At 45.0% G+C, this 23104-nt stretch overlaps 1 protein-coding gene across 3 annotated transcripts in view; it reads right to left on the reverse strand.

The window, feature by feature from the left end:
- LOC112219673 (contactin-associated protein-like 4) overlaps nucleotides 1-23104 on the reverse strand; it is a 211486-nt gene that overhangs the window by 153947 nt on the left and 34435 nt on the right. For all 3 annotated transcript variants that reach the window (XM_024381139.2, XM_024381136.2, XM_024381138.2), the window contains exon 2: nucleotides 16640-16750. In XM_024381139.2, the coding sequence (XP_024236907.1) occupies nucleotides 16640-16750 (111 nt within the window). The remainder of the gene's footprint in view (nucleotides 1-16639; nucleotides 16751-23104) is intronic.

Raw genomic sequence — 23104 nt, forward strand, 5'->3', positions numbered from 1 at the left:
CATCGGGAAAAAACTATGAACATAAACCGACCGTAAAGCTTGTCATGCTAAGGCAACAAACAAAGACGAAAGCGCACAATTCTGTAAGGAAAAATAAACTATACAGAAAACAAGATCCCACAAAACCCAAAAGGAAAATGACAACTTCTATATGATCCCCAATCAGAGACAACGATAGACAGCTTCCTCTGATTGGGAACCATACTCAGCCAAAAACACAAAGAAATAGAAAACAGATTTTCCCACCCGAGTCACAGCATGCCCTAACTAAACATAGAGAATAATAAGGATCTCTAAGGTCAGTACCGGTACAGAGTCAATGTGAGGGGGCACCGGTTGTAACGGCGTTCGTCTGTTGAAGGAGAGTCGGACCAAAATGCAGCGTGGTGGTTACTCATGTTCTTTAATGAAAAAATATCGATACATGAAATAACTAAATAAATACAAAAAACAACAAACGAAACGTGACAACCTAATTACAGCCTATCTGGTGAACACTACACAGAGACAGGAACAATCACCCACAAACACACAGTGAAAACCCAGGCTACCTAAATATGGTTCCCAATCAGAGACAACGAGAATCACCTGACTCTGATTGAGAACCGCCTCAGGCAGCCAAGCCTATGCTAGACACACCCCTAATCAGCCACAATCCCAATGCCTACAAAAAACCCAATACGACAACACAATAAATCACCCATGTCACACCCTGGCCTGAACAAATAAAGAAAACACAAAATACTAAGACCAAGGCGTGACAGAACCCCCCAAGGTGCGGACTCCCGGACGCACCTCAAAACCATAGGGAGGGTCCGGGTGGGCGTCTGTCCATGGTGGCGGCTCTGGCTCGGGACGTGTACCCCACTCCATAAATGTCTTAGTTCCTCCCCCTTGCGTCCTGGGATAGTCCACCCTCGCCGCCGACCATGACCTCGTAGTCCTCACCCAGAACCCCACTGGACTGAGGGGCAGCCCGGGACTGAGGGGCAGCCCGGGACTGAGGGGCAGCCCGGGACTGAGGGGCAGCCCGGGACTGAGGGGCAGCCCGGGACTGAGGGGCAGCCCAGTACTGAGGGGCAGCCCAGTACTGAGAGGAAGCCCAGTACTGAGAGGAAGCCCAGTACTGAGATGAAGCTCAGGCAGGTAGTTGGCTCTGGCAGATCCTGGCTGGCTGGCGGATCTGGAAGAGTCTGGTTTACTGGCAGATCTGGAAGATCATGGCTGACTGGCGGATCTAGCTGCTCTGGCTGCTCCATGCAGACTGGCAGCTCTGGCTGCTCCATGCAGACTGGCATCTCTGGCTGCTCCATGCAGACTGGCATCTCTGGCTGCTCCATGCAGACTGGCAGCTCTGGCTGCTCCATGCAGACTGGCAGCTCTGGCTGCTCCATGCAGACTGGCAGCTCTGGCTGCTCCATGCAGACTGGCAGCTCTGGCTTCTCCATGCAGACTGGCAGCTCTGGCTTCTCCATGCAGACTGGCAGCTCTGGCTTCTCCATGCAGACTGGCAGCTCTGGCTGCTCCATGCAGACTGGCAGCTCTGGCTGCTCCATGCAGACTGGTAGCTTTGTGCAGACTGACAGCTCTGGCTGCTCCATGCAAACTGGCAGCTCAGGCTGCTCCATGCAAACTGGCAGCTCTGGCTGCTCCATGCAGACTGACAGCTCAGGCTGCTCCATGCAGGCTGACAGCTCTGGCTGCTCCATGTAGACTGGCAGCTCTGGCTGCTCCATGCAGACTGGTAGCTCTGGCTGCTCCATGCAGACTGGCAGCTCTATGCAGACTGGCAGCTCTGGCTGCTCCATGCAAACTGGCAGCTCAGGCTGCTCCATGCAAACTGGCAGCTCTGGCTGCTCCATGCAGACTGACAGCTCAGGCTGCTCCATGCAGGCTGACAGCTCTGGCTGCTCCATGCAGACTGGCAGCTCTGGCTGCTCCATGCAGACTGGTAGCTCTGGCTGCTCCATGCAGACTGACAGCTCAGGCTGCTCCATGCAGGCTGACAGCTCTGGCTGCTCCATGTAGACTGGCAGCTCTGGCTGCTCCATGCAGACTGGCAGCTCTGGCTGCTCCATGCAGACTGGTAGCTCTGGCTGCTCCATGCAGACTGGCAGCTCTATGCAGACTGACAGCTCTGGCTGCTCCATGCAAACTGGCAGCTCAGGCTGCTCCATGCAAACTGGCAGCTCTGGCTGCTCCATGCAGACTGACAGCTCAGGCTGCTCCATGCAGGCTGACAGCTCTGGCTGCTCCATGTAGACTGGCAGCTCTGGCTGCTCCATGCAGACTGGTAGCTCTGGCTGCTCCATGCAGACTGGCAGCTCTATACAGACTGGCAGCTCTATGCAGACTGGCAGCTCTATGCAGACTGGCAGCTCTATGCAGACTGGCAGCTCTGGCTGCTCCATGCAACCTGGCAGCTCAGGCTGCGTTGAACAGGCAGGAGGCTCCGGCAGCGCTGTAGAGGAGGAAGGCCCTGGAAGCGCTGAACAGGCGGGAGACTCCGACAGCGCAGGAGAGGAGGAAAACGCTGGCTGCGCTGAACAGGCGGGAGGCTCTGACAGCGCTAGAGAGAAGGATGGCTCTGGCTGTGCTGAACAGGCGGGAGACTCCGACAGCGCAGGAGAGGAGGAAAACGCTGGCTGCGCTGAACAGGCGGGAGGCTCCGACAGCGCTAGAGAGAAGGATGGCTCTGGCTGTGCTGAACAGGCGGTAGACTCCGACAGCGCAGGAGAGGAGGATGGCTCTGGCTATGCTGAACAGGCGGGAGACTCCGACAGCGCTAGAGAGAAGGATGGCTCTGGCTGCGCTGAACAGGCGGAGCGCACTGAAGGCCTGGTGCGTGGTGCTGGAACTGGTGGTACTGGATCGAGGACACGCACAGGAAGCCTGGTGCGGGGAGCTGCTACCGGAGGACTGGTGTGTGGAGGTGGCTCTGGATAGACCGGACCGTGCAGGCGCACTGGAGCTCTTGAGCACCGAGCCTGCCCAACCTTACTTGGCTCGATGCCCACTCTAGCCCGGCTAATACGAAGAGCTGGTATGTACCGTACCGGGCTATGCACCCGCACTGGAGACACCGTGCGCTCACTAGCATAACACGGTGCCTGCCCGGTCTCTTTAGCCCCCCGGTAAGCACAGGGAGTTTGCGCAGGTCTCCTACCTGGCATCGCCATACTCCCTGTGAGCCCCCCCCAATACATTTTTGGGGGTGACTCTCAGGCTTCCATCCGCGTCGCCGTGCTGCCTCTTCATACCAGCGCCTCTCCGCTCTCGCCACCTCCAGTCCTTCTTTGGGGCGTCGATATTCACCAGGCTGTGCCCAGGGTCCTTTTCTGTCCAATATCTCTTCCCAAGTCCAGAAGTACTTTGATCGCTGCTCCTCACGATTAACAGGGAGAGTTGGCTCAGGTCTGACTCCTGACTCTGCCACTCTCTCCCTGAGCCCCCCCCCAATAAATTTTTGGGGCTGCTTTTCGGGTTTCTTTCTGCGCCGCCGTGTCTTTCTCTTCGACTCCATTCTCCTATAGCCCTCTTCGCACTGCTCCGACGAATCCCAGGCGGGCTCCGGCACTCTCTCTGGGTCGACCGCCCACCTGTCTATTTCTTACCAAGTCGTATACTCCATACTCCTGCTGTCCATAACGTCTTCCCATGTCCATTCCTCCTTTCGCTGCTCCTGCTGTCGCTGCCTGTTACCACGCCGCTCGGTCCGGGTGTGGTGGGTGATTCTGTAACGGCGTTCGTCTGTTGAAGGAGAGTCGGACCAAAATGCAGCGTGGTGGTTACTCATGTTCTTTAATGAAAAAATATCGATACATGAAATAACTCAATAAATACAAAAAACAACAAACGAAACGTGACAACCTAATTACAGCCTATCTGGTGAACACTACACAGAGACAGGAACAATCACCCACAAACACACAGTGAAAACCCAGGCTACCTAAATATGGTTCCCAATCAGAGACAATGAGAATCACCTGACTCTGATTGAGAACCGCCTCAGGCAGCCAAGCCTATGCTAGACACACCCCTAATCAGCCACAATCCCAATGCCTACAAAAACCCCAATAGGACAACACAATAAACCCATGTCACACCCTGGCCTGAACAAATAATAAAGAAAACACAAAATACTAAGACCAAGGCGTGACACCGGTTAGTTTGTGGTAGTACGTACATGTAGGTAGTAGAGTTATTGAAGTGACTATGCATAGATGACAACAACAGAGAGTAGCACGGTGTAAAGAGGGTGGGGGGGGCAAATAGTCTGGGAAGGTGTTTGATTAGATGTTCAGGAGTCTTATGGCTTGGGGGTAGAAGCTGTTTCGAAACCTATTGGACCTAGACTTGGCGCTCCGGTACCGCTTGCCGTGCGGTATACAGTATGTTGCACGTAACTACTTCACAGGAGAGAAAATGCCTTCTGGAACATGTGAACTTTCAAATCAAATCAAATGTTATTGCTCACATACACATGGATAGCATATGTTATTGCGAGTGCAACGAATTGCTTGTGCTTCTAGTTCCGACAGTGCTGCAATATCTAAACATGTAATCTAACAGCTCAACAACAATTACCTAATACACACAAATCTAAGCAAAGGGATGGAATAAAAATATAAACTGTACATATAAATATATGGATGAGCAATGACAGAGCGGCATAGGCAAGATGCAATAGATGGTATAAAATACAGTATATACTTATGAAATGAGTAATGCAAGATATTTAAACATTATTAAAGTGGCATTATTAAAATGACTAGTGATCCGTTTATTAAAGTGGCCAATGATTTCAAGTCTGTATATAGGCAGAAGCCTCTCTGCGTTAGGGATGGCTGTTCAACAGTCTGATGGCCTTGAGAAAGAAGCTGATTTTCAGTCTCTCGGTCCCAGCTTTGATGCATCTGTACTGACCTCACCTTCTGAATGGTAGCGGGGTGAATAGGCAGTGGCTCGGGTGGTTGTTGTCCTTGATTATCTTTTTGGCCTTCCTGTGACATTGGGTGCTGTAGGTGTCCTGGATTGCAGGTAGTTTGCCCCCGGTGATGCGTTGTGCAGACCGCACCACCCTCTGGAGAGCCTTAGTTGTGGGCGGTGCAGTTGCTGTACCAGGCGGTGATGCAGCTTGACAGGATGCTCTCAATTGTGCAGCTGTAAAAGTTTGTTAGTGTTTAGGTGACAAGCCAAATTTCTTCAGCCTCCTGTGGTTGAAGAAGCGCTGTTAGACCATTTCAGTTTGTCCGTGAATTGTACGCCGAGGAACTTTCCACCTTCTCCACTGCTGTCCCGTCTATGTGGATAGGGGGGGGGGGCTCCCTCTGCTGTTTCCTGAAGCCCACGATCATCTTCTTTGTTTTGTTTATGTTGATTGAGAGTTTTTTTTGCTGACACCACACTCCGAGTGCCTTCACCTCCCCCTGTAGCCTGTCTCGTCATTGTTGGTAATCAAGCCTACTACTGTAGTGTCGTCTGCAAACTTGATGATTGAGCTGGAGGCGTGCAAGGCCACGCAGTCATGGGTGAACAGGGCGTACAGAAGGGGGCTGAGCACGCACCCTTGTGGGGCCCCAGTGTTGAGCATCAGCGAAGTGGAGTTGTTGTTTCCTAACTTCAGCACCTGAGGCGGCCCGTCAGGAAGTCCAGGATCCAATTGCACAGGGCGGGGTTGAGACCCAGGTCCTCTAGCTTAATGATGAGCTTTGAGGGTACTACGGTGTTGAATGCTGAGCTATAGTCAATGAACAGCATTCTTACATAGGTATTCCTCTGTCCAGATGGGATAGGGCAGTGTGCAGTGTGATGGCGATTGCATCGTCTGTAGACCTATTGGGGCGGTAAGCAAATTGAAGTGGGTCTAGGGTGACAGGTAAAGTGGAGGTGATATGATCCTTGACAAGCCTCTTAAAGCACTTCATGATGACAGAAGTGAGGGCTACGGGGCGATAGTCATTTATTTCAGTTACCTTTGCCTTCTTGGGTACAGGAACAATGGTGCCCATCTTGAAGCATGTGGGAACAACAGACTGGGATAGGGAGAGATTGAATATGTCTGTAAACACATCAGCCAGCTGGTCTGCGCATGCTCTGAGGACGTGCTTAGGAATGCCATCTGGGCTGGCAACCTTGCAAGGGTTAACACATTTAAATATCTTACTCGGAGAAGGAGAGCCCACAGACCTTGGTAGCGGACCACGTCGGGGGCACTGTATTATCCTCCAAGTGGGTAAAGAAGATGTTTAGTTTGTCTGGAAGCAAGACGTTGGTGTCCGTGACGTGGCTGGTTTTCTTTTTGTAGTCTGTGATTGTCTGTGGACCCTGCCACATAAGTCTCGTGTCTCAGCCGTTGAATTGCGACTACACTTTGTCTTTATACTGACATTTCACTTGTTGGATTGTCTTGTGGAGGGAATAACTACACTGTTTGTATTCGGCCATAATCCCTGTCACCTTTCCATTGTCAAATGCAGTGGTTCGCACTTTGAGTTTTGCAAGAAAGCCGCCATCTATCCACGGTTTCTGGTTAGGGTAGGTTTTAAATGTCATGGTGGGTACAACATCTCCTATGCACTTCCTTATAAAAACTCACTCACCGAATCAGTGTTTATGTCGATATTATCTGAGGCTACCCGGATTATCTACACGGTTTCGTATGCTTGTGTGTCATCTGTAAATACAAATAAAACTGTTAAATTACAAGTCTAATTGGTTTAGCCACGGAAAAAGCCAGGAACCTTCCCACTAGCCATGATCGGCTGAGATAAAGGATGGGTTGGACATACTGCGAGATGAGTCCAGATTGGTCTGCCAACCGATCCGCTACCTCCCTCTGGTCAGAAGAAACACAAACACATATCACAAGTCCACAACAGGTGCACCCAACTCATTTCCCACACACCCTGAAATCACAAATGGATCTGCCAAAAGGCAAGGATCCACTTCTCCAAAAATGTCACTCCTACTGGACCAAACATATCTTCATCATAACTATGTCCATCAATGCAAGGCTCAAACTCCTCACAACACCTTCTACCCCTTCTATTTCAACTCCTGAACTCAAACTGGCAACCAGCTAACTCTGTTTGAACATTGTTATTGCTAACTTCAACCGATTAAAACCCATCCGCTACCTCCCTCAATCTTTTCAACCTCCTCTCTCTGTCCCTCCATCCTCCTCCCTTAACCAATTACCCAACTCCTTCTGAAAATATTAAACTTTTCCAAGCCCAAATCTATTTTTAGCCTCCTCGAAAGACATGCTAAGCCCTGTACTCCCTCCACTTCATACTTTTCTCTTTAGATTTGGTTATGTTGTGTATGACAGGCCTTCCAACCTGGAAATTCAAATCATTCTCTTCCTGTTATGGGAGGATTCCAAAATGACAACCTATTTGCGTCTTCTTCTGTGATTTTTAAACAGCGGTTTGCAATCAAAAAGGTGCATTACTGCCACCAACTGGACTGGAGTGTAAGTCCTTTACACTTTGTGTTACAAACAGGAAAAAGAGAAAATGAAGAAAAGTGCCCTGCCAACTAACCCTACACTCATTAAAAACCCACCACCCCATTCCACTACTTTGACCTTACCTGATCCCACACCAGGTCAACGGCCTGGGAGGACGGGACACTACCATTCAACACACCTTGTAACCCGTCTGCAGTATAATCTCATAAACCACAGTACTTCTCTGCAGGTGCCATCACAACACCTTGTCTGTGAATTATGTTCCATTTCTACAGTACAGTTGGTAACCATGGCATTGAATGCTAAAAAGCCAGTCTTACTGAAGCACATTTCATTCGTAGGCCTATCACTTTGTACTGGCAAAAGACTTTTACTACTCACCGGGAACCTCTTAGGATCCCTCACCCTTAACCCATCCTCTACTTTCTTCACTGCCTAAGCATACAACACCTTCAGTACAACTCTGACCATGGTAACCTCAACCTGCCTCTCTCGCACCGGACACTTCGGTATAGGGAGTAGGGCACTGTATAGGGAGTAGGATACCATTTGGTATGCACACAGCTCTGTTAAGAACCTATTTCAGGCCTGGTGTGTGCTGCTCTCTCTCTCTTTAAGAGAAGAGATGGGGAAATCATGGCCGACATGACTTTGGCAAGTTGTACCAGCTTTTTAGCGAAGAACAGATGCGTGTCTAATGAACGGGCGACTCTCTCATCAATTATGTACTGTTTTTCCACCTGCTAGCAAATTAATGAGAAATAGAGAGCCGTTTAGGGTGCGGGGTCTTGGGTGACATAAACCCTCCAATAATGGCCATATGAATAGCATGGCAGATCGTCAGAGGGAAAACACCGGGCGGAATTAGGGAGGTTTAATTGCAACATAATTAGGCCAATGCAACGCTGATAGGACTTTCCAAGCTGGCATCTGGCTGAGCTGCCAGTTAAGGTAAATGTTCACCAGACCAAATACATGGAGAGACCATCAGACCATGAAACAGGAGTGGGAAATAGATCAATATGTGATTAGCCAATAGTTCTTAGTTAATTTCAATGAATGGATTTTAATTTCACTTTCAAATCTAATTTGATCTTTTTAGAAAGTGATTACCTGGCGAGGGGATACTTGGCGAGGGCATGAACTGAAGTTGTCCGAAATTCTTTGACACTGTATATCTCCATTAATATACTATTAATGTCTACATTTCCGGTAGAAATGGACCATCTACATTTCCTGCTTTTAAGCAAACCACAATATCCAGAATTCATAGTGATTTCAGGATGTAGTACAGCCCCTGTCGAGATGGTTCCAGTTGAGAATGAGAGTCAACAGGTAGCTAATGTTCCTTACCGGACCAGCCACTCGTTAGTAGAACATCAGCTTGCGAAGAACTATTAAACAACTGTAAAGTTTATTCATGGTATGGTGTTCAGTACCTGGATGTGAAAACCTCAAGCAAGTGCAGGCTGCTGAGGTAACATTCCATTGGTTACTTTACAAGCTAACGATAGCTACGTTAGATTTCGTTAGCTACAGCCCGCCGGACCGTATCTAACCTTCAACTAGCGAACTACTGCAAGTGACTGGCCTGTGTGTTCTATTTACAGAGTCCAATCCCATCAACATCTGCAGCACCAGGAACTAGTCTAAATCACCTTTGACTGCACAATGCTGGCAAGAGCCAAAGTGTATAGTCTATGAGTCCAAGGTCAATGGAGCTCATGAAGTTCTGCCAGACCAGCTGAAGAACATTCAGGACCCTGCCTAAAACATTCTGCCAACATAATATCCACATTCAGTTTGACTGATGTTGTAGGTGTCACGCCTGCTCCCGCTCCCCCTCTCTGGCGCTCAAGAGCCATCATTACACCTGTCACCATTGTTACACGTATCAGCGTATCATTGGACTCACCTGGACTCCATCACTTATTGATTGCCTCCCCTATAAATGTCTATTCCTCAGTTTCCTCCCCATGTTAGCATTGTCATTTTGTTCACCCTGTCCTGACGCTGTTCTTGTTTTGTTCTTTTTTAAATATTCACTCCCTGTACTTGCTTCTCGCCTCCCAGTGACTGTGCTTACAGAATGCAGACAGAATGCTGACACCCCAATTTGAAGCATCAGGGAGTTTTTCTGTGTTTTGTTGGTGACGTTGGGTCCGGGTGCCACTGCCGAAGGAACCGGGGATGCCACAGCTGGCTCGTCAGGCTTCCATGCCTTAGCTGGCTCGAGAGGTTTTCTTGCATCGGCCGGCTCGTCGGGCTCCCACGCCTCAGCCGGCTTGTCGAGCTCCCACACCTCGACCGGCCCGCCGGGTGGTGCCCCTAAGGGGGCGGGGATTCTGTCACGCCTGCTCCCACTCCCCCTCTCTGGAGCTCAAGGGCGCCAGGCGCTCATTACGCACACCTGTTACTATTGTTACACGTATCAGCGTATCTTTGGACTCACCTGGACTCCATCACTTATTGATTGCCTCCCCTATATCTCTCTATTCCTCAGTTTCATCTCCGTGTCAGCATTAATGTTGTTATGTTCCCCCTGTCCAGACGCCGTCCTTGTTTTGTTTCATGTCGGGTATTTATTAAATATTCACTCCTTGTACTTGCTTCTCGTCTCCCAGCGTCTGTCCTTACAGTAGCATAGTATAAAATGCCCAGTATTCTCAGAACTGCATTGTGGTATAGATATTGCTAGCTCTTGTACATATGTATATAATGGAGTTTGAACAATAATATCTAATATATTTTTTTTGTACTGACAAGTGACTAAATGATTCCAGCTGGATCAGAAACCAATAAAGTGTCGACTTCAACTTCTGGATCAATTCATCGTGGTATTTATGAAATGGATTTGGAAGTACATAGCTATCTTCCTCACAGAGGTAATCTTACACAGCAGTATGTAGGAGCAGTTATGGGAATGTTTGACATTGATTAAAAAAATATACTGCTAATGCCTATAATAAATACTACAGTTCTACAAAAGGAATACTTGCATATGGTGTGTTTGGTGGGTGCAGTGAGGTGCATTCACTTTGATACAAGGGGAGATGTTTGGTATGGAACCTTTCACATCTCCTCTTGAGACAAATTGCTTGAATGGCCCCAACACCACACAGGTATTGATACTCAAAGACTAATATCCCACTGGGCACAGACTTCAATTCAACATCTATTCCACGTCATTTAATAGATTACGTGGAAATAACCTTGATTCAACGAGTTTGTGCCCAATGGGATGAGATATAAACCCAAAGTTATTCCTTTAGTCTTCGTTACCATCGTCAAAACAGTTCTTCAAGTCTTGCTCGTAATGAGATGCACTGAGGCTAACTAGCTAGCTGTAACCTAAGGCTACAGTACACTTTGGGTATAGCAAACAAAGCTAGCTAGCTTGGCCTTTAGTGGTACTAGCAAGCCCCGTTATGGCCGAATCGATCACAAAATTATACTGTATTGAACAACACTGCCTTGTGTAAAAACAGAGCTTATAATGCTGGCTAGCTACCGCCAGAAAAATAACTTACTCATTTGTCATTTGCCCTCCTGGTCCAGCTGGTCTAAGCTGCCGCTGACAGTTGTTCTTGGAGGTTCTGAATAACGTCTCCAGCACCCCTCTATCCATATGTGCGTCAAAACTTTGATGATCTGTCACACACACACGATCCATGGCATCTGCACTGACCTCTAGTAAGAACTTTTCGTGATTGAATGTGTTGTAGCACAGACATTTCTCATCTGTCGACATGGGCTGGACAGCACCCGCATAGGCAGCACTATTCGGAGTCTGACCAAGGCTCCCCATCGCTGCTTTGCAGGTCTCGTCTTGTTCTCACTGTCTCAAGTCCTCTTCAGTGTATTCCGGGCTGACATGAATAGGGCTGTATGTCCCTGTGGGGACATACGGTTTCGTTTGTCCAGCTCTTCTTGGAAAGAGGAATCATTAGCAGCCGTTGTAATTATTTAGCAATCTCGGATAGACGGTGCACGGTAACATAGCTCCCCGTGAACCTGTGAAACTAATACCGACCCCGGTTTGATAAGCCTGCCTTCGAGGGTGGGAACACAATTGGAAAAGGAAGCAGGACTCCCGTCAGTCTGTAGTCTTTACAAGGCCTGGGAAAATGAGTCAACCTAGATACGTTGCAATGTCGTGGCACATAGCAATGGCTCCATTGAACAAGGACAACCATGGCTCTACTGTCCAATGGCTCCATTGAACAAGGACAACCATGGCTCTATTGTCCAATGGCTCTATTGAACAAGGACAACCATATCTACTCACTTCTAGCGTGATCGTGCAATCGGTGAAACACAAAGGCCACAATAATTGCTACAAAACAGGACTCCATTCATTTTGCGGTTTCCCACCGCATAAATAAAAGAATACCTCTATGGTACCTAATTATGTCTGAAACACCTATCGTCAGTCATAACTATGTAGGGATACTGGAAAAACACCCCAAATAGTGTCTAGTGGTGAAGTGTCCCTTTTAAACTGGAGACCGAGTAACTCATAATTAGAATTAAACACACCGTTGCTGCATTCAAGGGGACAGGGCAGTGATGATGAGAGGGAGGGAATGAGAAAGGGAAAAGGAGAGAGAGAAGTTATTAGAAAGAGAGAAGGGGGGAAAGGGAGGGAGAGCAGAATAGGTATGAAAGAGAGAAGAGGAGGGAGGGAATGGAAAGGTAATGAGAGAAAGGGAGAGGGAGGGAGGGATAGATAGAGGGAGAGGGGGAGGAAAACGAGAGAGAAACTGGGTTGAACTAAGTAAACAAATTATGTTTTATTGGAGGAGAGAACGAGAGCGTGACAGGGAGAAAATAGAAGTCAGAGGGAGATCAAAACCTGGCCTGCCATAATGTGTTCTTGTCCCCCTAGGGAGGGGGTTTAACCAGATCTGATCCTGACTGGATCTCAATGGGTTTTTGATGTTTCTACACAACCTTGGATTGCATGGACATGGCACATATCTGATCACAGCATGTGTAGAATAGTTGGTGGGTTGGTGTGTGTGTGAAAGTGCAGAATGGTGAGCCTGAAAAGCATTCTAATTCTAATTTGAAGCTCAGATGGTAGAGCATGAGGCTTGTAACGTCAGGGTTGTGCGTTCGGTTCCTGGACCACCCATATGTAAAATGTAGGCACGCATGACAGGAAGTCGCTTTGAATACAAGCGTCTGCTAAATTAAATGTATTTTTATATTATATTATTGACCAGAGAGGGGAACCAACCAATTGACTCTGAGGACAGTCTGAGGACAAACAATATAATTGGCATGGATCAGGCAATGGATCATTTTGATATGTTCATACACAATGACCTTACAGACTATATACTGCATGCAATCCTATCACCACTGTTCTCATGTTGCTCTTCTCTGACTATAATTAGTGAATGGAAGTATTTCATTCAATATTTCAATCAACTTAGTTGTCAGATCACAAAAGACCATTCTTAATAATTAACAAGCCTGGTGAGAAGATATTATACCAGTAGAACTGAACAGAGGGCAAAATTATGAAGCTTTTGACAGTTACCACTGTTCATTTAGTCAGCAAATTGAATCAGTAATGTGAATATCCTCTGAGAAACACTAGAGGATGCTGAGTGTTACATTTTCCAGACAGAGATGTAAATTAGATGCATCCATTAATTGATTCATTGATTTCTTCTTAGAACAACTGGGATATTGTCATCTAGTGCATTTTGTAATTAACATCACTGTTTCAATCCTTTGCGATGCCATGCTAGATCCTCCTCCAGTCACATAAAGAACAGAGTGTGACCTTAAAAAGTGGTCAAAGGTCAAATAGAAGAGTGGTTGTTGAGAGGCAACCGAGTAAAAAACCATGTAACCTCTGCCATGTAAACAACCGATTACATACTCCAACATTACATGAGAGGGAGAAATGTTCAACCTGTCACGCCCTGATCTGTTTCACCTGTCCTTGTGCTTGTCTCCACCCCCCTCCAGGTGTCGCCCATCTTCCCAACTGATACTCTGGGTATTTATACCTGTGTTTTCTGTCTGTCTGTGCCAATTTGTCTTGTTTGTTCAAGCCTACCAGTGGGTTGTCTCAGCGCCTGCCTTTTCCAGTCTCTCTTTTCTCCCCCTCCTGGTTTCGACCCTTGCCTGTGCTGACTCCGAGCCCGCCTGCCTGACCACTCTGCCTGCCGTCCTGTACCTTTGCCCCTACTCTGGATTGCCGAACTCTGCCTGACCTGTCCCCTGGGCCTGTCTGCCATCCTGTACCCTGACCCACTACTCTGCATTATCGACCCCTGCCTGCCTTGACCTGTCGTTTGCCTGCCCCAGTTGTTACAATAAACATTGTTACTTCTACACAGTCTGCACTTGGGTCTTACCTGAAACATGATACACCCAGAGAGTTATTTGTAGAATCTTTGAGACTGTGAAAGGTTCTTTATAGAACCATTATCCACTAAAATTCTATAAATAACCATTAAGGTTATAACCATTAAGGGTTCTAAACAGCACCAGGTTGTAACCATTGCAGAGCCTTTTTTAATAGTTCTTAAAACCTCTGCAGGATCACTGTCCTGTGTTAAATATCTACAACAAAGCTTTCTTAGTGTCCAACAAGCTTTCTCCACCCTTAACCTTGTTCTGAACACCTCCAAAACAAAGGTCATGTGGTTTGGTAAGAGGAACGCCCCTCTCCCCACAGGTGTGATGACTACCTCTGAGAGTTTAGAGCTTGAGGTAGTCACCTCATACAAGTACTTATGTATGGCTAGACAGTACACTGTCCTTCTCTCAGCACATATCAAAGTTGCAGGCTAAAGTTAAATCTAGACTTGGTTTCCTCTATCGTAATCACTCCTATTTCACACCAGCTGCCAAACTAACCCTGATTCGGATGACCATCCTACCCATGGTAGATTACGGAGACATCATTTATAGATCGCAGTTAAGGGTGATCTCGAGCGGCTAGATGTTCTTTACCATTCGGCCATCAGATTTTCCACCAATGCTCCTTATAGGGTACACCACTGCACTCTATACTCCTCTGTAAACTGGCCATCTCTGTATACCCATCGCAAGACCCACTGGTTGATGCTTATTTATAAAACCCTCTTAGGGCTCACTCCCCCCATCTGAGATATCTACTGCAGCCCTCATCGTCCACATACAACATCCGTTCTGCCAGTCACATTCTGTTAAAGAGCCCCAAAGCACACACATCCCTGGGTCGCTCGTCTTTTCAGTTCGCTGCAGCTAGCGACTGGAACGAGCTGCAAAAAACACTCAAACTGGAGAGTTTTATATCAATCTCTTCATTCAAAGACTCAATCATGGACACTCTGACTGACAGGTTGTGGCTGCTTAGCGTGATGTATTGTTGTCTCTACCTTCTTGCCCTTTGTGCTGTTGTCTGTGCCCAATAATGTTTGTACCATGTTTTGTGCTGCTATCATGTGTTGCTACCATGTTGTTGTCATGTTGTGTTGCTAACATGCTGTGTTGTCATGTGTTGTCGCCTTGCTATGTTGTTATCTTAGGTCTCTCTTTATGTAGTGTTGTGTTGCCTCTTTTGTTAATCCCAGCCCCTGTCCCCGCCTTTTGCCTTTTGGTAGGCCGTCATTGTAAATAAGAATTTGTTCTTAACTGACCATCCTAGTTAAATTATGGTTAAATCCATTTTAAAAAGGGCACATCTGTGTAGTCTTTTGCCTAAATGTGCCTTTTGAAAAGATATACGATTGTTCATTGGATCAGTCTAAAACTTTGCAAATACACTTGTGCCATGTAGTGGCCAAAACCTAAATTGCTCCTGTCCTAGAATAATACATTATGGCCCCTCTCTTGCATTTCAAAGATAGTACAATTTTATTTACAAAAGAAAGCATGTTTTTTTTCATTGTATTATCTTTTACCAGATCTAATGTGTTATATTCTCCTACATTACTTTCACATTTCCACACACTTCAAAGTGTTTTTTGAATGGTATCAATAATATGCATATCCTTGCTTCAGATCCTGAGCTAGAGGCAGTTCGATGTAGGTATGTCATTTTAGAGGAAAATTGAAAAAGGGTTGGATCCTTAAAATTAGGAAAGGGTTCTTTATAGCACCATAAAGGTTCCGTTTAAAACTGTATGAGCATAGCTCTTATAGAACCTTATTTGGCACAGAACCACCTGTTTTATTGTGTAGCAACATATGGTAATTTCATCCAGCTTTGCTCTGGTGCATATATTATCAGATATGAATAAAAACAGTTAACCTGACTGATACGACTTCATCATGGTCAAACACAGAGAAATACAGTATACCAAACTGATAATACCATAGACAGTTTTAGGCACCTATTGATCCACTTCACTCAGCTCAACTCAGATGGGAATAGTGAAAAACCAACAGTGTGCTTACTGCTACAGCCATCAAAGACAGCTAGGAAGAAGCATCCAACAAGCTTAGATTGCTTTGGTCTCACAGTCGAAGAAAATCATGTGCACAGATCCTTGTTATGTGGCTGCTAAAAATCCCTCCTATTCCCATCTGAGTTTCTGCTTTCAAGGTTGGATAAACCACAAAATAGATCAACCCTACCAGTTTTAAAACATTCATACAAAGAACCGCCGTGATAGCATTTTCCCGTCTAAGCAATGCAAGGATACCATTCTATCAGCATTCAGCATCCAAACCAACCAACAAAACCAACCAATCCCCTTTTGATTTTTTTTTTCTGGATGAATTCAGATGCATTGCAAAGGTAAAGAAGGGTGACCTTGCACTGGGGCTTGTAATGTAGTATTCCAATATCTACCTACTGTAGGCGACCCGCTGGGGATGAGGTAACAGCAGCTCTCTGTCTGTCTCTCTCTCTCCTTCCTTTCTCAAACTGAAGTCACCAGCAAGGGAATTCAGTTATTTTTTAAAGGGATCTGGTTCCTGCGCTACTGCTGCTGCTGCTGAAACGAAACCTGCCTTTGATGTTCTCTATGCACAGTCCTGTGGGGAATCCAACCCTCTCTCTCCCTCTCCGCAATGAGTATTTGAGCACCACAACTCAGCAGCCCACTGTGTACGGCCGGAATACAGGCTCGAAATAACAGTGGAGATACTAAGGAATCCTACAATCAATACAGTGTCCATATCAGGCAAATGTGTCAAAAGTCCAGTACTCACCATCTCTCCTGTTTACTTTGGCAAAGCCGGGTCCATGGCTGTTGGATAACTGTGATGAGCTTCTGAAGGAGGACTGGGGCAGGCTGGACACCAGTGGGCCATCACAGCTGTCTGTCAAGCAAACAGGGAAACACAAAGGACAGGGTTAGGTTTTACAATCACAGGTGATCTCTGAACTATTAGTAACGTTATTATTAGTACAGTATTTCCAAATGATTCAGAGGTGTAGGGAGGAACCATGTTTAAAGCAATTTCAGAGACACTATTTTCCATTTTGTCACAATTTGATCACCATTTCACACGCTGTTACTGCTTTCTGCCAGCAGCAATACTACGCACCAATGACACCATTGAAGTGATGCTAATAATAACTAAAATCACTAGAGTGCAGATCACATTGTTATGTTCCAACACCTTCACAAATGTGTGCATGAGTCACGTCCCTCTGGTCACACCACGTCAGTTCAATTCATTTATCCGTTATTTTACCAGGTAAGTTGACTGAGAACACATTCTCATTTGCAGCAACGACCTGGGGAATAGTTACAGGGGAGAGGAGGGGGATGAATGAGACAATTGTAAACTGGGGATTATTAGGTGACTGATAGTTTGAGGGCCATAATGGGAATTTAGCATTGGGATATTTTTATTTTTAGACCAGAGGAAAGAGTGCCTCCTACTGGCCCTCCAACACCACTTCCAGCAGCATCTGGTCTCCCATCCAAGAACTGACCAGGACCAACTCTGCTTAGCTTCAGATGCAAGTCAGATGCAAAGCCAGCAGTGGTATGCAGGGTGGTATGCTGCTGGCAATGTGGAAATGTGGGTAATATTTGTTTGAGATGTTGACCAATGAGATTTCAACCTTTATTCACCCACTCAAAAAGACAGCCAGATATTTGTTGAATGCTCAATGTGTTATCACTATGCTTTCAACGACCTAAAAGCACAACCAAATTCCAAATGGGAAAACAATGTCTGATTCAGGATTTAGGGCTCGATTCGCCAAAATATAGCGCGCCTGAAATGTAAAGGTAATATCCGATTGAGCTGACCTATGGAGTGTTTGCAATGAATGCGGTCTCCACAAACGTGGGAACATTTCTTTAAATTTCAATCGCGCTATAGCACTGAACTTTGGTGATACGGATTGAATCGAGCCCTTAGTTTTCATATAAATGTGCTACCACTGCACTTTCAACCATTTAAAAGAACAAGTTCAAATGGGAATACAATGCCAGATATGTTGGATTTATACAACAACTTACTGTGTTTTCATTGTGCTTCATCCAACAGTACAGCAAAAAAACCTGGATTGCAGTTGAGATTACATTAAAAGTACATAGTGCTATTGCATGCTATCTCGAACATGTACACGTTCTACGATTACATAAGACATTTACAGTATACTTAAAGTAACCTCAACATGTACACTTTCTACGATTACATAAGACATTTACAGTATACTTAAAGTAACCTCAACATGTACACTTTCTACGATTACATAAGACATTTACAGTATACTTAAAGTAACCTCAACATGTACACTTTCTACGATTACATAAGACATTTACAGTATACTTAAAGTAACCTCAACATGTACACTTTCTACGATTACATAAGACATTTACAGTATACTTAAAGTAACCTCAACATGTACACTTTCTACGATTACATAAGACATTTACAGTATACTTAAAGTAACCTCAAACATGTACACTTTCTACGATTACATAAGACATTTACAGTATACTTAAAGTAACCTCAACCTGTACACTTTCTACGATTACATAAGACATTTACAGTATACTTAAAGTAACCTCAACCTGTACACTTTCTACGATTACATAAGACATTTACAGTATACTTAAAGTAACCTCAACATGTACACTTTCTACGATTACATAAGACATTTACAGTATACTTAAAGTAACCTCAACATGTACACTTTCTACGATTACATAAGACATTTACAGTATACTTAAAGTAACCTCAACCTGTACACTTTCTACGATTACATAAGACATTTACAGTATACTTAAAGTAACCTCAACATGTACACTTTCTACGATTACATAAGACATTTACAGTATACTTAAAGTAACCTCAACATGTACACTTTCTACGATTACATAAGACATTTACAGTATACTTAAAGTAACCTCAAACATGTACACTTTCTACGATTACATAAGACATTTACAGTATACTTAAAGTAACCTCAACCTGTACACTTTCTACGATTACATAAGACATTTACAGTATACTTAAAGTAACCTTAACATGTGGTCACGGATGTGTTTCTCATGTTAAGGTTGAATAAATACTTTTACATTAGCCTTAACTTTAGGCTATTTACTGATATACTGCGCCGTACTCACTACCCTCTGTAGTGCCTTGCGGTCAGAGGCCCGAGCAGATGCCATACCAGGCAGTGATGCAACCCGTCAGGATGCTCTCGATGGTACAGCTGTAGAACATTTGAGGCCAAATCTTGCCAAATCTTGCCAAATCTTTTCAGCCTCTTGAGGGGGAATAGGGGGAATAGGTTTTGTCGTGCCCTCTTCGCAACTGTCTTGGTGTGTTTGGACTTAACGTTAGCTAGCTATCAAGCCAGAAACAAACCACAACTTTGTTTTGAAAGTTGCTTTTAGTTGCCTGGTTTTCTAGATTGACGTAAACTAAATTCATTTTTAAAACGGTTTATTGGTGTTCAAATAGACCAGTTATGCTATTTTGGACCGTCAGGCTGCTGATTTCATGCATTCTGTTGTTTTTGTGTTTATACTTCTTCACAACGACAATGATGTCACTGCAACAACTTTATACAGACATGTCGATAGACGTAGTATACATCAATCTTTAGTCTTGAAAACTGGTTGTTTAGTACACTACCATACTCACTCTGTTTAGCACATGGCCTCACATGTTAATCCTGAAAGAGATGGGTGGGGCTTAGGCTTAAGAGGGTGTGAACAATGTTGAATGGGTGTAGACAAAGAAGGGCTCTCCAGTAGGTGAACCAAAAATATTCAAGGGCCATTTTCTGAATAGTTGCATTACAAGTTTATCAACGTTCAAAGAATAATTACTTTCCCATTGTTCCTCAACTGTAGTGTATGATATACCATTTCCTAGCTCTGGGTCTCTACTTTTATCCAATGTAAAAAAACACCATTTCAAATGTTGTTACATAAGACAGATTCGAGCCGGTCGGTCACAAATATGTAGAATTGTAGGAAATTAGATATAAAACTGCAACAAAAAAAGTTAGGTACAGCAAACGTATTTGTTTACCTTAATGTACGTACTTATTAAATGATAGTTTTCAAACCCAATGCTGAGTTAATGTGAGTTAATGTGTAGCGGCTAATTGTACAGCTAATAGTCTACGTTTTTGTAGATTGGTTGCTGTAGTTTCACTCACCTCAATCAATGTGATAATGGCTGAGGTAAGTTTTGCTTGTTTTTGCTATTCTCCAAATAGCATTTTAGATGATGACATTTCAACTAGATAATGCTAGAAAAACCAGCTTGCCGAATCTCTTATCAGTAGTGCACACATACTCTCCTCATGACCAAACTACATTCCCTGTCTCTCAATGACTAGATTAGGGTTGTTTGTTGGGTATTCAGTGTGAAAAGCTTTTCAATGATAGTGTTTTAGAGTGGGAAATGGGAAAGTGCACTCCGAAGAACAGAGCAGAGGAGTAAAAGCTAAGTTGATAATCACTAATGAGAGTTCTCGTTGACAGAAAGAGCAGAGCGTTTGAAAACACAAGAGCCATTTATCGGCGTTCAGAGTTTGGCATTTCAGTGCCGTTACCCACGTCTCTGACTGACTCTTACCCACGTCTCTGACTGACTCTTACCCACGTCTCTGACTGACTCTTACCCACGTCTCTGACTGACTCTTACCCACGTCTCTGACTGACTCTTACCCACGTCTCTGACTGACTCTTACCCACGTCTCTGACTGACTCTTACCCACGTCTCTGACTGACTCTTACCCACGTCTCTGACTGACTCTTACCCACGTCTCTGACTGACTCTGTGATCAGTCGTGCACAGACGTCCGTTGTGCGGAGGCAGAAATTGGAGGTAAATGCTGAATATCTGGTTGTTTGCATCCACTGAACCTTGATGGAAAACTCACCCTCCCTTGTGCTAGAGCCACCTTCGCAAAAATAGGCCTTTACTGTAGCTACCGCACCTCATTCCTTCAGCTAGCTCTATCCCAAAACAACACTTAAATACCAAGGTAATGTTTTGTTTTGTCTTAGAAACACAATATATGTAATAATTAGCTGGATTCTCTATAACGCTTCGCTACATAACACTACTACCTTAGATAATGGGTGCGTCCCAATATGGCAGCCTATTCCCTATATAGTGCGCTATGGGCCCTAGTCAAAAGTCGTATAGGGAATAGAGTGCCAATTGCGATGCCGTCATTACCTCGTTCAAAGTAGTACTTCTCAGGGAGTGTCAGTGGCGTCAGAACCCACCAGAAGTGTTTAAATCACTATTGATAAAGGACTGATCCTTGGCAGGAGCTCCAGCCGATAGAGTGAGACAGGCTACTGTACATCTACTGTGACCCATTTCACATTTTTTGGATATGTAAAACAATTCAGACCATGCTGCATTTGGCAGACATATACCCTAATGAGGGCCAATAAAATGCTTGTTTGTGGAATGGAATTATGTCATGGAACACTAACAATTCAAACTAAACCGCAGTACTCTGTTTTTCCATTCTATTCTGTACAACTTGGTTCCACTCTATTTTGACCCATGGGGCCTATAGTCTCAGTCTCCAGACAGATTGAAGAGCAGAACGATAACTACACACCCAACCTAATGTGCTATCTCAGGGGTATTCAACCTGGAGTCCGCTGACCCCTACTGCAGGGGATCCGCAATTATTATTTATAAAAGTACATTTTTTCCAAAATGTTTTTATAAATATCGCGAGCAACAACAGAAAATTAATTTTGAATTACACCAAAAATATAAAACGCAACATGTAAAGTGTTAGTCCCATGCTTCACGGGCTGAAATAAAATATCCCAGAAATGATCCATTAACACAAAAAAACGTGTTTTTTTTCCCAACTTTCTTTAATCTATCCACCTGACAGGTGTGGCATATGAAGAAGCCAATTAAACAGCATGATCATTACACAGGTGCATCTTGTGCTGGGAACAATAAAAGGCCACTCTAAAATGTGCAGTTTTGTCACACAACACAATGCCACAGATGTTTCAAGTTTTGAGGGAGGGTGAAATTGGTATGCTGACTGCAAGAATGTCCACCAGAGTTGTTGCCAGATAATTTTCTGTTCATTCCTCTACCTTAAGTCGCCTCCAACATTGTTTTAGAGAATATGTTAAACTGGCCTCAAAACAGAACTCCACGTGTATGGCGTTGTGTGTGCAAGCAGTTTGCTGATGTCAAAGTTGTGGGGAACAGAGTGACAACAAACACAATTGCCTTTTATCGATGGTGGTGGCGATCCTGGGGTTATGGTATGGGCAATCAACTTTAATCCCAGTTCTTCCATGGCTTTTGAAGAGAATGTTTGTGTGCAACAGTTCAGGTCTCCAGCAACTTTGCAGCATGTGACAACATTCCACAGTGACCAGTTTGAAACATGTGCTAGGGGTGCTAGTTAGCAGTGCACTTTAGCATAACCAACCTCCACAGGGAAAGAAATGTCCAAAATAATAAAATGTACTTAAACCTTGTTTTTCATATTGGCCCCAAAAGATTCTCTGATCTATCATCTCACTCTGAGACATCTGAATATGGAACCGATGGAGGAAGAATGACTCCAAAGGGCCGTTGTTTCCCGTCCTTTTGCTTTGCAAAGACCAGTGACTTTTGTGCACTTTAGAGCGGTGACATCATCACTCTGAGTAACTTTGCAAAATGCTTATAGGGTGACTGTTGTCAATGTGTGAGGGTTCCCGTTTTCAAGCCCAGGTTGGGGCGAGGAGAGGGACAGAAGTAATACTGTTACATGAGCACAGGATGGCTCTGCAGAAATAGTGGTGAGTGAGCATTAAATAATGTACTAATAGGCCTGCAAACTGCCTTGTAGTGTGATCTGTGAACTGTCATTGACTGCGATTACACAAAAGCAAGATCTGGCTCTCCAGAGCAAAACTATCCAATCATTGAGATGTTATGATAGCTGCAGCCTGTAATGGGGCATTATCAAGCCCCAATTCTCCAATCTATAGTGGAACCCTGCTATGTTTCAGAGGTCATTTGCTTTGCAGCAGTTACGTGCACACGCATACACACACACACACACACACACACACACACACACACACAAGGATAGCTGCACTAAACTACAGAAGCATAATCAGAGTGTCTGTAACTGTGAGGGCTCTCTCTCTCTCTCTCTGATGTTGTTGTTACTGGCACTAATAGACAGAAATGTTCGCTAGCTCT

This window comes from Oncorhynchus tshawytscha, linkage group LG20 (assembly GCF_018296145.1).
Source record: "Oncorhynchus tshawytscha isolate Ot180627B linkage group LG20, Otsh_v2.0, whole genome shotgun sequence".
Taxonomy (NCBI): Eukaryota; Metazoa; Chordata; class Actinopteri; order Salmoniformes; family Salmonidae; genus Oncorhynchus; species Oncorhynchus tshawytscha.